Genomic DNA, 13,834 nt, shown 5'->3' with positions numbered 1-13,834 from the left:
AATTTATTAATTACAGTTATCAGCAGAATTGTCAAATAAGTACATAGAAATAATTAAAAAAGGAGCAGAATTTTGACAGTTATACAATACTTTATTAAAAATGTGTTCTCTCAAGTGTAATAGAGACATTCTCATGCTAACTGTTTTTTTGCTACTTATTATTCATAATTAAATACATAATGCTGCTCAACTTCTATCCTTTCTCTTTTCATATTACAAGAACCAGTATAGCAAGACCATGAAATAGATGAATTCAAAATAATTTTCTCACAAACACAAAAGAATCATTTTATGTTAATTTCTGCTCCTCTCTCTTTCCTAAAATCACTGAATCCTTGCTAAGGGCTCCTGCAGCCATCTTCTGTGAAAGCAGGTGCAGAGGAGGGAGAAGAGGGAACAAGGAAAATAAGACTGTTATGAAGAAGAATAATTTCCCTGGGTACTTATACATGATACTGGAGGATTCTGATTTATAGCAATATAATGGCTGGGGTTTTAATTGCATTCCTGCTTACTTGTTTCTGATCTTGAGAATAAATCTTAATGAACATATTCATGTATAAATATACATTTGCATATCCTCATAAATATATATGCATGTTTACAAATGTGCACAAATTGTCTGTGTTTTTTCCACAAAAACAGAGCACCTAGAACACACAAGCAGGCTTAACAACTGCACTTATTCTTAAGATTGCTTTATACCTTCCATTATAAAAATCCTCATTCATTTTGTTTTGACTCGTCCATAACCTCCCTTTTGCTGCTTTGCCACAGCTTATCAAAACAATTAAAAGCATGAGACAGGAGTTCTTCAGTTGAGCTGTTCTATGCAAAGTTTAAAACATGAACTTCAAATTTGGCCTAGCATGGCCTTTGCATCACATTGGAGAGTTTGTGACCTTTGGGGTCATCATTTTAAAGACAAACTAACTTCCTGAGTTTGGTCAAATTATGAGCCGTATAAAAATTGTGAATTGCATAAATTCAGGAGAGAATTTGTGGTAGCTGATCCTCCACAGAATCCTCTCAGAGCTGACAGGTTTAGGCGTATCCTGAGGATGTGAGGCTTTGGGCTGCTGTGAATCATGCTGGATTTTGGTGTATGCTCATCAGAACCAAACATACAGGCACTGTCCCAGTTAGCTCCTTATTACCTCTGTTTCTGGGCCTAGGCTGCTTGGAAGTGAATTTTGCCTAAACATAATACAAGAGAGACTTAAAACTGACCCATAGGAAATATCTTGTGACAAGAAACCAGCCAAGAGTGGGAAACCAGGGCTAAGAATTGAGATGGAAGTTTACTGCAACTGACTGAAGTAATAATTTATTACATAATTTTGCATGTATAAATAGAGAAGTAGCTTATCTTTGCATCAGTGTGAGGGAGTCTCAGACTTTGCAAACATCCATGGTTTTGAAAATGAATCCGATTGTATAACTCCGTGCCCTCGAGCATAACAACAGTAATTTGGATAGGCAACAACACAGGTAGATTATTTTTCTCAAAAGCAAACAAACAAACGAACAAAAACCCACAAAAAACTCCACAAATCTGGCAAATAACCATAATTTAGCTGCGACTAATAGCAGGTTTCTGAACTGAAGGGTTAAACAGCTTGTATCTCTGTAAAAGTTACAGGAAAATCACTAAACCTATTGGTGTCTCAGGTTTGTTTGAGATACAGAGGTGCTGTATGAGTGATTGCTTATTAATAATCATTGTATAAGTAATAAATTGCTATTACACTGCTCTTTGAAAAAAAAAACATATTTATTTCCTTTTTTTTTTTCTCTTCTAGGAATTACTGATATTTTTACAGAATTTGCCCACAGGACGATGGGGAAATGAAGACATCAGTGTACTCCTAGCAGAGGCCTACAGACTAAAATTTGCATTTGCAGATGCCCCCAATCATTACAAGAAATGAATATAAAAAGAGAGAAATCATTAGATCCATCATGTTCTGCAGTATTAAGGCATCTGTTGTTCTGGTTGTGCTTTCAGCATATTACTCTTTCGTTTGAAGATGACCATTAAAATTCTGTTAGAATTTGCAGAACGAGAACAGAATACCAAAGAAATGGACAAAGCAGGATATTGAGCACTGAATGCACTTAAAAGTGAATTTTTTTTGCTCAGCATTAAAAATGAGTTCAGAAGTATTATTTATCACATAATTTCCTTCTTTTTTTATCCTTCTCTAAATAGGAGAATTCCAGTCTGTCTAATTTATGTCGAGCAATTTTTCTGTGTACCTGAGACTTAACTTATGGAATGATTTTGTCATTACTTCAGTGTCACCTACCATGATTTTATCAGCCAGTTTTGGTCAGTAAAAGTTACTTACTTTGAGTAGAAGAAGAGAACTTTTCTTGGTCATAAAGACCATATGAGACAGCAAGGCCTGTGTTTTGAGGTCTGCTTATAACTCAGAAGACACTGATATTAGCACACCATGTGTTGGTTTTCCATGGAATTAGGTTAGAATACTTCAATAATATAAGAATATAGAAGCATGCAATGGAAATTGGTGGAATTTTTCTAAACAGTAATCAGTCTTCAATGATGCTATAGAAGCTTTTTAGCCTTACAAAGAAGTTACTTAAAGCTAAAGACATCTATAACAATAAAATAAATCCCTCTCAATACATTTTGGAGTGTTTAAAAATATTGAATTAAATAGAAAGCATGGTCTTGTCAAAGTAATTTATGTTTTTCTTTCAAGCCTTTCAATTTTTCAGCATGAAAGTTCACTTTTAAGAAATGTATTAAAAAGCTTGGTTTACAAAGTAAGATATATTTTTATCTCAGTTGTTGCCTTATTCTCCATTTCTAGCATGTTAGAAAAGGAAAATGAATATATCTTTCCAAAGCTTATTTGTTAAATAATTTAATGCCTTGTTTTCCTGATTATTCAAAGAAAGCGAGAAGCTAGTTCCCAGTAACAGTAACAGTAACTAATACTGAGATAACTTGTGGATCATTAGCAGAATAAAAATCCTCTATGAGTTTATGGACTAAAATTAATGTTTCTTCATATAACCATGGGATACTGAGTAGTTTCTTAAAACGTACATAATTTAAGTGCACTGTTTTTTTTCAAGAAATATTTTCTGGTAAGAATTCTGATTTTACTCTGTTGGCTGTAAATAACTCATATTATTTTGTGCCTACTATACACATACTGGTCATTAATGGTGAGAGGTGCAATAAGCAATATACTAGAATTTCAGACTTATTCCTCAGTTTGGTTCTTGAGTTGCACAGTGTTGCACAAAAATGTAGTGCACTTTTAAGTTTGGGAAATAAAAAACCTTCAAGAGATTTTCTGTTATGACTTTTTATTGGAATATTATTTTCAACTTCTTAAAAATATGTAGATACATATTTTGAAGAAAGCTTTCTAAATGTTTTAGTTACATTACTTGCTTTAGGGGCCTTAGTTCTTTACACTGACTTTATAAAAATTAGGTGTTTCAGGGTAAATAAAGTAAAATACATTTTTACCAATGGGATTATGAGACCTATATTTTAAAAATATATGAAAATTTTGTTAGAAGTGAAAAAATGAATTCTTTCAGAAGCAAGCATGTTTGGTGACTAGGATGCATTTCTTTTCCAGTGGTGTCAGCTGGGAATTCTAGTTGCAATGGATACTAAGTCAGGCCTCCATTTGTACCTGGAGCATGTAGTGGATCTGTGCTTTTAAATATCTGTATATTGTTTTCTATAACTTCAGTTCATGGTCTAATGTATGAAAATTTATCTTTATGTTTACAAAGAATGTCATATTGTGCCTAACAGTACCTACCAATAACAGAATAAAAGAAACATGAAAATTATGACCATTTGCTTTCAACTTAGTATCTACAATCATTTGTTAATAGAACTGCATATTATTATAATGAGAGAAGACACACAGCACTAAATGTTGTAAGGGTTTTCTATAATTAACCTTTTTCTATTAAGACGTTATTTAGGTAGTTACATGTAACATGGAAAGTTGACCCAAAGTTGTCTGCTGTGTCAGATGCTCCTGCATAATGTTTTTGGGATTGGATATATAAAATTTCCTACATTGGGTCCACATAAGTTGTCTGCCATGTCTTCCAAATTCAACAGGTACCTCTTACTTCCCTTGGAAGAAAGTATTGCCATTAGAGGTCACATTTACTATTGTGTCTGTGTCAGAAGTTGAATATTGTACTTGAGCACATTGTTTTTTAAGGATAGTGGGACGTTTCCTAATATAATAGCAATGTTTATTTATGTAGATATAGACTTTTCTGGAAAACATGATATAGATATATAAATAGCATTTATATGTCTATATAAGTAGGAGTAGTTTTCAGTAAATATAAGGCCAACATTTATGTAAAATTTCAAATTTTTATTAAAAAACCCACACCTTACACTTAACAATTTTGCATCTCAGGAAAAATATCATTCCAAACAAAATATTGCATAGAAAAGGAAATAACATTATCATTATTACATCCAAGGTACTTATGTTTTTCAAAATTCAAGATTCTGAATATTGTAAAATTCCTTTGTAATATGTATTTTCTTATGAAGGAGGCATCTTGACACATCACTAGTAAAACCAGGCAGTAATTTCCTATAACTCATGTGAAATATTGAAATTGCAGTGTCTAAAATGCGTGTTAAATAATTTCTATAATAAAAATTTAAACTAGAATGTACAATATAAAAAGATTTATGACTAAAGAATTTGAAAAATGTAAATAAATTAGTTAACTGTAAATACAGTATATGGAGTAGGATAGAAATGTAAGCTGAAATCTTATGTAACTCTGTAATATGTTATAAGAAATTAGTTGCATTGTTTTTTGGTGCAAGGCCTGTTAATTTGTTTTTAACTTCAGAGCTACGGAATAGAAGTATCTGAAGTTCCATTGTATGCTTCTGACAAATACTACCACTGAGGCACTGGTTAAAACTGTAAAACTGATGGAAGATGAGGAAATAAACACCTATTTATGAAATGCTATATGGAGTGGAAAGCTTTTGTTTATTGCTTTCAACAAGCACATTGTACACTACATCAAAGCATGGCTTTGGTGTGTTTTTGTTTTACAGTCTTAAAAGCTTTTATCACAACAGTAAATGCATTAACAGAACCTCAGTTCTCAGTTACATTTTTAAAATTCTGTGCCTGTGTATCTTGTAGGTTTTGCAAGTCAATAATACAAGCAATTTCCAAGGGTATGTCTCTCCAACTACCATGTTTGAACAGAGTCCTGAGCATTTTCTACAAAAATCAGATGAAGATAAATTTGACACCGCAACAGAATTAAACTGAAAAGAAGGTGGAGCAAATCAGGGCAAAATAAACAGAAGAGGTACAGAATTCTATACAGCTCTGGAGGTGCAGGAGAAGAGGAAACTTCAGCTCAAAGGGGGTCAATAAAATCTAGAAATGTAGATGATTTAAGTAAATTAACCATCAGGGAGAGATGTCCTGTATATACAGGAAGCTCAAATCCCTTATGTTAAGGAAGTTAGTGGGAGAATTCCAATAATCCAGTGTGGCTGGTGAGAAAATGGAACTGCAAGGAAAATGGAAGGCAAAGATAATAACTTTAAAACTCCACTCAGCATTCAAAGGAAAAAAAGACATAGGGATGCAGCAAGGCAATCTTTGTGTTACGTGCTTGAGTGACGATGAATTGTAATCATGCTGGTTTCTCACCTTGGATGAAATTTATGTTTCTTCATCTGCAATAATCTGAACATCCTGCATAAAATCAGCAATGGGAGATCTTTCAAACTGTTTTTTCAAAAGCAAAAGAGATGAAGAAGGAGGAGTAAAGGCCCAAGGTCTGACAAGGTACATACTGGCAGACAAAGCTGGAAGCTATTTGTTGATTTTCTTCTACAAAAGCAGTTCTGGATAACTGATATGCTGGGCAAATTTATTTCCATGGATATAAATGTGAAGTACAGCAGACAGAACTGATCTGCACTTCAGGTCACTTCCTCTTTGAAAACAGACTGGAGGAGTAAGATTAGTGCTCTGGAGCACATTAAATTCTTTTGAGATGGGAAAGAGGAGATGAGGTGGGAAAGCTTCCAATCCAGTGATCACTCAGGCAGGCTCCTGTGCCATGAGAAAGAACTGCAGCTCAAGTGCTTCTTACCACTGTATGATGGAAAATGAAGTTCCTGAGCAATTTATTTGCAGATCATTTGCATTTTTACAAGTTAAAGCTAAAATCTTGCATCCCATCTAATTCCTTAAGCTTATTGTAGCTGAGGCAGGACTGGAGAGAACAATTAAATTGCAGTGGCACCATATCAAAGAACCTTTTAACACTTCAAAGTCTTCTGTATGTAACCCACATTTGAGTCAACATGAGTGCCAGAAGTGAGAGTCTGGGAGAGATGTGATGCTACAGAAAGCCTGTCAGACAGGTGCTCTGAAACCTTGACATTTTTTGGCCACAAGAATTTCCTACAAGCTTTCAAAAGAGGATTAATGTGCACAGTGAGTAAAGCATAGTTGTTTGGACTTCTGTTTGTTCTTGTGATCAAGCTTCCACATCAGAGAAAGTTAAAGTGAACAATTGAAACCAGTATGTACAGAGATGCTTGGAAACTATGCTGGAGGCACAGGCTTGAAAGTCTGAACTACAGTATGGGTATTCATTTTGTTCCTAAGAGAGAATCATCTAGAAATGTAAGTCAGAAATGGCCAGAATTTCTAGCAGAAGTCTACTACAATGTCTGTTGGTCTGCCTTTGTTATCAGATTGATGAAGATTTAGTATACATATTTCTCTGATTTTCTTGTTCCATGAGATCTGGATTTGAGGATTCAATCCACTTTACTCCAGGAATTTCTCACCCAACCATCACTTACCTGTGCCTACTCTGAGATCCTTCTCATGGGAAGAAGAACATTCTGAATTTTGGAGTGATAGAATTAAAAAATAAAACCCAAACTCAGGGAAAATAGAGTTTTAGTGTCATTAGTTTCTGATTTCCATAAAGGAGAAAATGCACTTCTTGGCATATTTGGACAGCTTGATCCTCAGACTCAGGATGCAGTCTTTCACACAGAACTTTTTGAAATTCAGCTTATGTATTTTCATATATTTCCATCTTCCTCCAGAAAAGATCTGAGATTTCCAGTGAACAGTTCCTGCTACCAGCCCATTGGATCAATTCCGTTCACTCTGAGCAGCAGCAGAAATGACAAATACGTAGCTGTCATAACAGCTCACAGGAGGTAACTAGAACCCAGACTTATCAATAGCTAGATGACTATCTCACTCACTAGACGTCATTCAAACAGGCGACTCAACAGACTTGGTAATTTTTCATTGCTTTTGGTCTAAAAATAAGTCTGTAACTCCAGCTCAAAGCTGTGCTTGCAGAAGTACTTTTAGACTGTGGTTAACAATAAGCTATATATCTGGAGAAAGAAATTTAGCCGTATACCTACCTGATCAAGAAATTTTTTTTCCCAAGACATCAACAAGTATTTGCTGCAACTGTATAGAGTAAATAACCTCATGCAAACAAATAATATTTATGCAAGTAATTATCACCCCAGTCAGAGTATGTCAGAAATTGAGACATCTGCATCTGAACTGTGCTCACAGTCCTTTTGGAGCTGATGGAGAGAAACAGGTCCTTCCAGGTGCCAGTGCATCTGCCTCTGAGTAACCCCTGAACTGTGCCAACTGCCAGAACCATTTTTAGGTTGCCCCCAAGATAAGGACATGGAACTTCTGGAGCAAGTCCAGAGGAGGCCACAAAGTTCATAAGGGGACTGGAGCACCTTGCCTATGAAGACTGAGAGAGGTGGAACTGTTAATCCTTGAGAAGCGAAGGCTGCATGGACGCCTCATATCAACCTTCCAGTATCTGAAGGGAGGAAGCTGAAGAGGGACTCTTCATCAGGAACTGTAGTGATAGGAGAAGGAGTAATAAGTTCTAACTGAAAGAGGGGAAATTTAGGTTAGATATATAGAAGAAATTCTTTACTGTGGGGATGGTCAGGCATGGAACAGTTTGCCCAAAGAAGCTGTGAAGACCCCTCCCTGGAGGTGTCCAAAGCCAGGTTGGATGGGGCATTGAGCAACCTGGTCTAATGGAAAGTGTCACTACTCATGGCAGGGGGCTTGGACACATGGGCACATGGTATGACTCTTGCGGATGACCCTATGCAGGGCGAAGTGTTGGACTTGATGATCCTTGTGGGTCCCTTCCAACTCTGCATATTCTGTGATCCCAAACCATTCTATGACTCTGAGTGACACAAAAAGTTTCTCTGTCTCTCTACTGGCACTAAAGAGCCCAGGACACAAGCCTATAGCTCCATGTCAGCATTGTCAGTTTCATGCCTTGAAGTGGCTGCTGCAATTGCAATTTGAAACAGCAATTCTCTACATAAATTAGAATCACAAACTCAGATGCATTTTTAGAATGCAGACTTGAATTTCAAATCTTATATTCATTCGCATGGCCCAAATAAGCTATAATCTGCAGGACACATTGACTTGTTTATTGCAGCTACTGTACTGTGACATCAACCTAAGGTAAGCTTCAGCTCCAGCTAGATAGTGGTTCAGCTCATTAGCCTGCTGTTTATATTTGCTCTCTTTCCTGCTGTGAATAAACTATAGCCCTGTAGCACAGCCAGAGATAAAACTTAGTATCCCTGCATGCAAATTGAAATGAGTGGAAAAGGAAATGTTGACAAATTACTTCATTTTAAAATGGAATCTTTGCACTGGGATCTTCTTCCTAACACTTGTTATGTCAATAAACATTATAGGCTGCTAAGCAAAATTTAGAGAACACAAATTCCCATTCTGTCTAACCAAAAGCAATAGTAATGGTTGGGTTTACCCTTCCTATTTAAGTAGCATCCAAACTGTATAATCTGTTTTCCCAACAGCGAGGAAGATAAAGATCCTACCTCACAGAATGGACTGTGCAGAGCACTACAGGGAGTGTTGGCTGGGATGATACCTGACAGGGAGTGGGGACCTGAGAAATGTCCAGAGGAGGCCCTGCTTATCTGACCAGATTCCCAATCCACAAATTAGTGTGAAACTACATTCATGTTATATACCTCCATATTTCTCTGGAACAGAGAAACAGTATGTCCAAAAAAAAAAAAAAAAAAGGCACCTCACTTAATGTGTTTTTCAATTAAAAAAAAACCAAACAAAAAACAGCCCCTCCAAATTAGTAGTCCACCACTAATGTATTATCGGTCCATGGAATAAACAAAATAACTTCATTGCTGTGAAGCTAAACTGGTTTTTGAAGTACACAGATATCAAGCAACTGCCCTAGCAATTAAAAATTCAGAGGCTATTCTTGAAATTTAGCATGAATCCAACATCTATCTGAAAAGTACTTGTTAGGAGGTGCCATATAGTGTTTGCATATCAGAGATTAAACTGGTTCTCAAAGTTTTTTAAACCTTACATTGACTTTTATGAATGTGGTCATATGGTTTTACCATGTCAGGAGAAAAGGCAAACTTTGGTACACAAGGCTTCAGAAATGGCAGGTTTTCATGTTGTCCTCTCTTTACCTAAACCAATTTCTGTATCAGAGCCCAATTAGCCCACTTTAATCCTTGTCTCTCAACTAAATTAATAACATCAATCTTTTGGTTTGCTATTTGCATAAACTTATATTACTTTTTACCACATTCTTGTAAAGTATTGATGTAGTAAGTTTCTGTAGGACAGCAGTGGTAGTCTCTTAATTCAAATCATCAAGTAGATCTAGGAGAAAATATATCAACTTGTATTGAGCAGGAACATTGTGAAGATGTGTCTTTTTGTTCTGAATTATTGCTTTCAGTTCCTTAGACTGCTCTGAGCTCTTTATATAGATTGTCTTAGACTCCTTTCTAACAGGCAGTGCAAACCCAACTTTCATCTAACTTAGATACCAGAATTGGTTGAAGGAAAATGATGGTTAGAGGGAATAGGTGCTGTAATTGGTAGCATACTGTGGAACTCATCCAAGGTCCATATAGATGATATCTATGGATTAATGCAGCTACCATAAATAGAAGTTTGGTTTCAAATAGTATAATACTGGCATCCTGCATCCTACCATGTGTCTTGAACAAAGTCTTGGAGACTAATAAATACTACCAGCTATGTTTTAAATCCAGTTCAAAAAATAACTGGGAAAACGATTGTGTACTCCTGGATACTTTGTCAAATACAATTTTGGTCCCTTCCTATTGTGTCATATTATTTGATAACTTTACAGTGTACAGTAAATATTTTTGAGAATTTAGTAATAGTACAAATGTCAATCTCCACTTTTATAGAGTCATCTTCATAAGCTTTTTTTCCTCTGGCTTTTAAGGCATACTAACAGGAGCTACCAAATGAGATAGTGATACAGCATCTTCTGGTTTATTGAAAAGGAAGTGATTTTAACTTCAAAAGTAATTGGTAGTTTTCCTTCTTGGTTAGCCTGAGTGAAAGAAAGTGTAATTTCAAGATTTGAAACTAGGTTTCAGCAACAAGATTCTTTTTTATTAAAGGAAAGAAACAAATTGGGGTAAAAAAACCCAACAACAAACCTGATAGATCTGAGGGAGCCCACAGCATAAAAGCTGCCAGTGCCTGAATGGAGACTAAGTGTTGCTTGTGTTTAAAGTGCAAATTAATTTTCTCTCTAGAGAAATGAAGTAGCTCAAAGCTATGAAAATCTCATACGTGAACAAGGACTATTAAAGAAACTGCCAGTTAAGACAACTGATGGAACAAATGCAGCAGAGGAAAAAGATTGAAATTTATGGTGACTAGGCAAAATAGATCAATGCAAACAAAATACATCTAGAATTTCCTTACCTACAATAAGAGATGAAGAGAAAAAGCCTGAAAACTAACCAAAGACAGAAATACCACTCCTTTTTTTGGTAGAAGATAAAAAAAAAGGAAAACAAGAATAGACAAAAATTAATCTCTCTGAATAATCCACTGAAAGGAAAGCAGTCCAATGTCAAATAAAGATACCAACAATTTGATTGCCTTGGATAGCAGTAGAAAGAAGGAGGGAAGGCAAAGCATATTTTTTGATGCAGCTATGTTGTCACCCAAAGAGGTACAGCTAGCTTACTGCCTGCATTACTCAGAGGATCTCTTTAAGCTGCTCTCAAGGACCATGAAAAGACAAAGATAGAGACAGCCTCCAGCCTATGTCTTGCTCCCAGTTATTGGGAAAGAGACACACCAAGACCTGAGATGGACTGTCAGTTACACAAAAATGGGCAATAGGAATACCTCCCCTTCCCACTCCATGGCATTGCTGAGGGATAATATAAAGAAATAGCTGACATAACTCTTCTGCCATTTGAATCAGAATTATCTTCAGGACCTTTTCCTTGTCAACAAAGACGCTGTCTTGGCCAGTTAGAGATTCCTGTATTACAGCTCTGTCATGTGAGCACCTTACAATTTACTAGTATGCTCTCATAATTTAGGAAGAAACACAGCAAACTCTTGAAAGACACAGTAATTTTCATTGTTAGACACAGGTACTGATGACCACCATTTTGCTTCAATGATTTTGATGAATTGATGCAGCAATGATGGTGTCAGAATTAAAGTAAGTAAAAATAAAAGTTTTTGCAGTGATTCCGGCTTAATTCAAGTGATTCCCTGAAATTAAAATATGAACATCTGGTGCCCCACTTCTTCAAAGAAGTTTATGCAAAGGTGATTGTTATCTTGAAACATTTCTTTATCTTGCTCTATTTGACAGGAACTGTACTGATATCATGAAAGGTGGATGTACCTAAAAATCTTATCAGCCCATTCCTGGGAATAGCAAAAAGCTCTTGGGGAGTGTATTCATTTGTTTCTTGTGACTCGGGTTCCCTACATAAATAGAAAAAAAAAGTTGGGGTGAGGGGACGACACCCAGCCTCTCTATTTTTACTGTTGTTTTTCAAGTCTAAGCCTCTCCATTTCTTTCAAATTAAAAATTATCAATACATTCTGGAAGATTGAAAGAGAGTTTTGACAGAGACAAATTTTTGTTTAAAAAAAAAAGAGAATCTCCAAGTCTCTAGAGAGTTGCCCTGATGTCCAGTGCTGGGCTCTGCAAACACTTCGGAGTTGGTACACGAGGGGGCGCATCTATCCTACAATTGCATTACCTGAGCTGCACTCGGCGTTCGACTCAGCAGTAACCCTTTACTTCTGAGCATACAGAAGCTGGGACTGTAACAATAAAGTCTGTAGTTAGAACATAAAAATAGTAAAAATAGCTGGCATCCAAAAGCCAGACAGAGATAGTTACATTACAAGCCAGGTTTCAGAAATTGCTTCCCTTCAGTCATGGCAATCAAAAGAAATTTGCTTAACCAGCTATGATGCTGCCTTCAGAACCAGGAAAATACAGTACTTGGTTTCTGTGGCTGTTTGGGGGCTGGTCATGTCTGACAGGGCACATCTGCAGGGGAGCAAATCTGATGGAATGTGGCCTTTATCATACATCATGCTATGCTTTGTCATATGGACTGAAACTACAGGGAAACAGCATACTGAAAACACCATCCCTTTGTTAAAATTAGTGAAATACCAGCAGCAGTAAGACCAGAATCACGTATTTCTGCATGCTAGTATTTTGTCTCATTAAAGTTGTATATTACAGGCTGTCCCAGTCAGAATTAGGGGGCTCTGTGTGAGGTATTTGACAATCACTTTGCCTTGAGCAAACAAAGCTGGGAAAACAACAAAGACTGGGATTTAAAAATCTCAGCCTAAAGCAACAAACAGCACAAAGCAGTCTCATAGCTTGTTGTAAATGCCTCTGATCATGGGATTTATCTCTCTCCCACCTGTACTCTTCTAATCTAGCTACTTACCCTCTGCAAGCTCATTCAGAGAATGATTATCTGAATGCTTCAGCTGTTCACCTTGAGTTATACCACGGGGCCAGATTTTGTCTGTGCAACTTGGTTCAATATTGAAACGGAAGGAGACAAAAAGACCACGTGCATCGTGTAGGGATGAATCCCAATTAAAGCTTCTAGGGTTTCTTAGTTACAAGGACAGGTATGGGCCAATGGTATCATGAAGGAGAAAAGCAAAGTCACACTCCTGCCTGATTTTTTGCACAAGGCAACACTGTCTCCCTGCTGCAGTGGGGAGACCATGCCAAAGTCCTTACACAGACATGACCGACCTCTGAAAGTTAACGACTGTGCTTATTACACCTTTTTGAGTTTGAACTTGCTTGTTCTTAGGCAAGACAATCATTCCTCCCCACTCCCCCCAGCAAAAATTCCCAAGCAGTTCTCTCCCTGCCTCTGAAATCCAGGGTGCTGCATTTGGAGCTGCATTATTGCATATCAGCACAAGGTGGTCTAGTACTTGGGCATTGGTCCTGGCAATTGTGACTGTGCTTCTCCTAATAAACCAAAGCAATCAATTAAAATGGCAGGAAAGCATGCAAAACCTTCTGAAACAAACTGACAGAAGAATACCAGATACCAATAAGACCCCAGTAAGGCCCCAGATATGTTAAAATTTCCAAACTAATTGTTTCCTTAATGAGATAATGCTTCTGAAGCCTGCTTTTTGGAAATGCAGTGGCCTGGAAATGGGGACAAATAAAACAACAAAAGGAGAACTAGCATAGCTGAAAGAGGGGAGCATTTAATGGAAATAATTTAATCACCAAACTAATTCCTTATCTGTTAAGTAGGGAATGCTGGGTTGGCAATGCAGTGGAGCATGTTAAATCTTAACAGCTAACAATGTAGTTAACTGCTCTCTGGTGTAGCAACACATATCCTCTGGGATGAAGCTAC

At 36.7% G+C, this 13,834-nt stretch overlaps 1 protein-coding gene across 2 annotated transcripts in view; it reads left to right on the top strand.

Annotated features, from left to right (window-relative positions):
* The window catches only part of TBC1D22A (TBC1 domain family member 22A), a 150,293-nt gene extending 145,278 nt beyond the window's left edge, over positions 1-5,015 (top strand). For both annotated transcript variants that reach the window (XM_071552574.1, XM_071552573.1), the window contains one exon: positions 1,803-5,015. In XM_071552574.1, the coding sequence (XP_071408675.1) occupies positions 1,803-1,931 (129 nt within the window). In that variant the 3' untranslated portion in view covers positions 1,932-5,015. The remainder of the gene's footprint in view (positions 1-1,802) is intronic.
* The last annotated feature ends 8,819 nt before the right edge of the window (positions 5,016-13,834 follow it).

Source organism: Pithys albifrons, chromosome 3 (genome assembly GCF_047495875.1).
Source record: "Pithys albifrons albifrons isolate INPA30051 chromosome 3, PitAlb_v1, whole genome shotgun sequence".
Taxonomy (NCBI): Eukaryota; Metazoa; Chordata; class Aves; order Passeriformes; family Thamnophilidae; genus Pithys; species Pithys albifrons.
The sequence above is the reverse complement of the archived record's forward strand: the minus strand, read 5'-3'. Positions and strand labels throughout refer to the sequence as shown.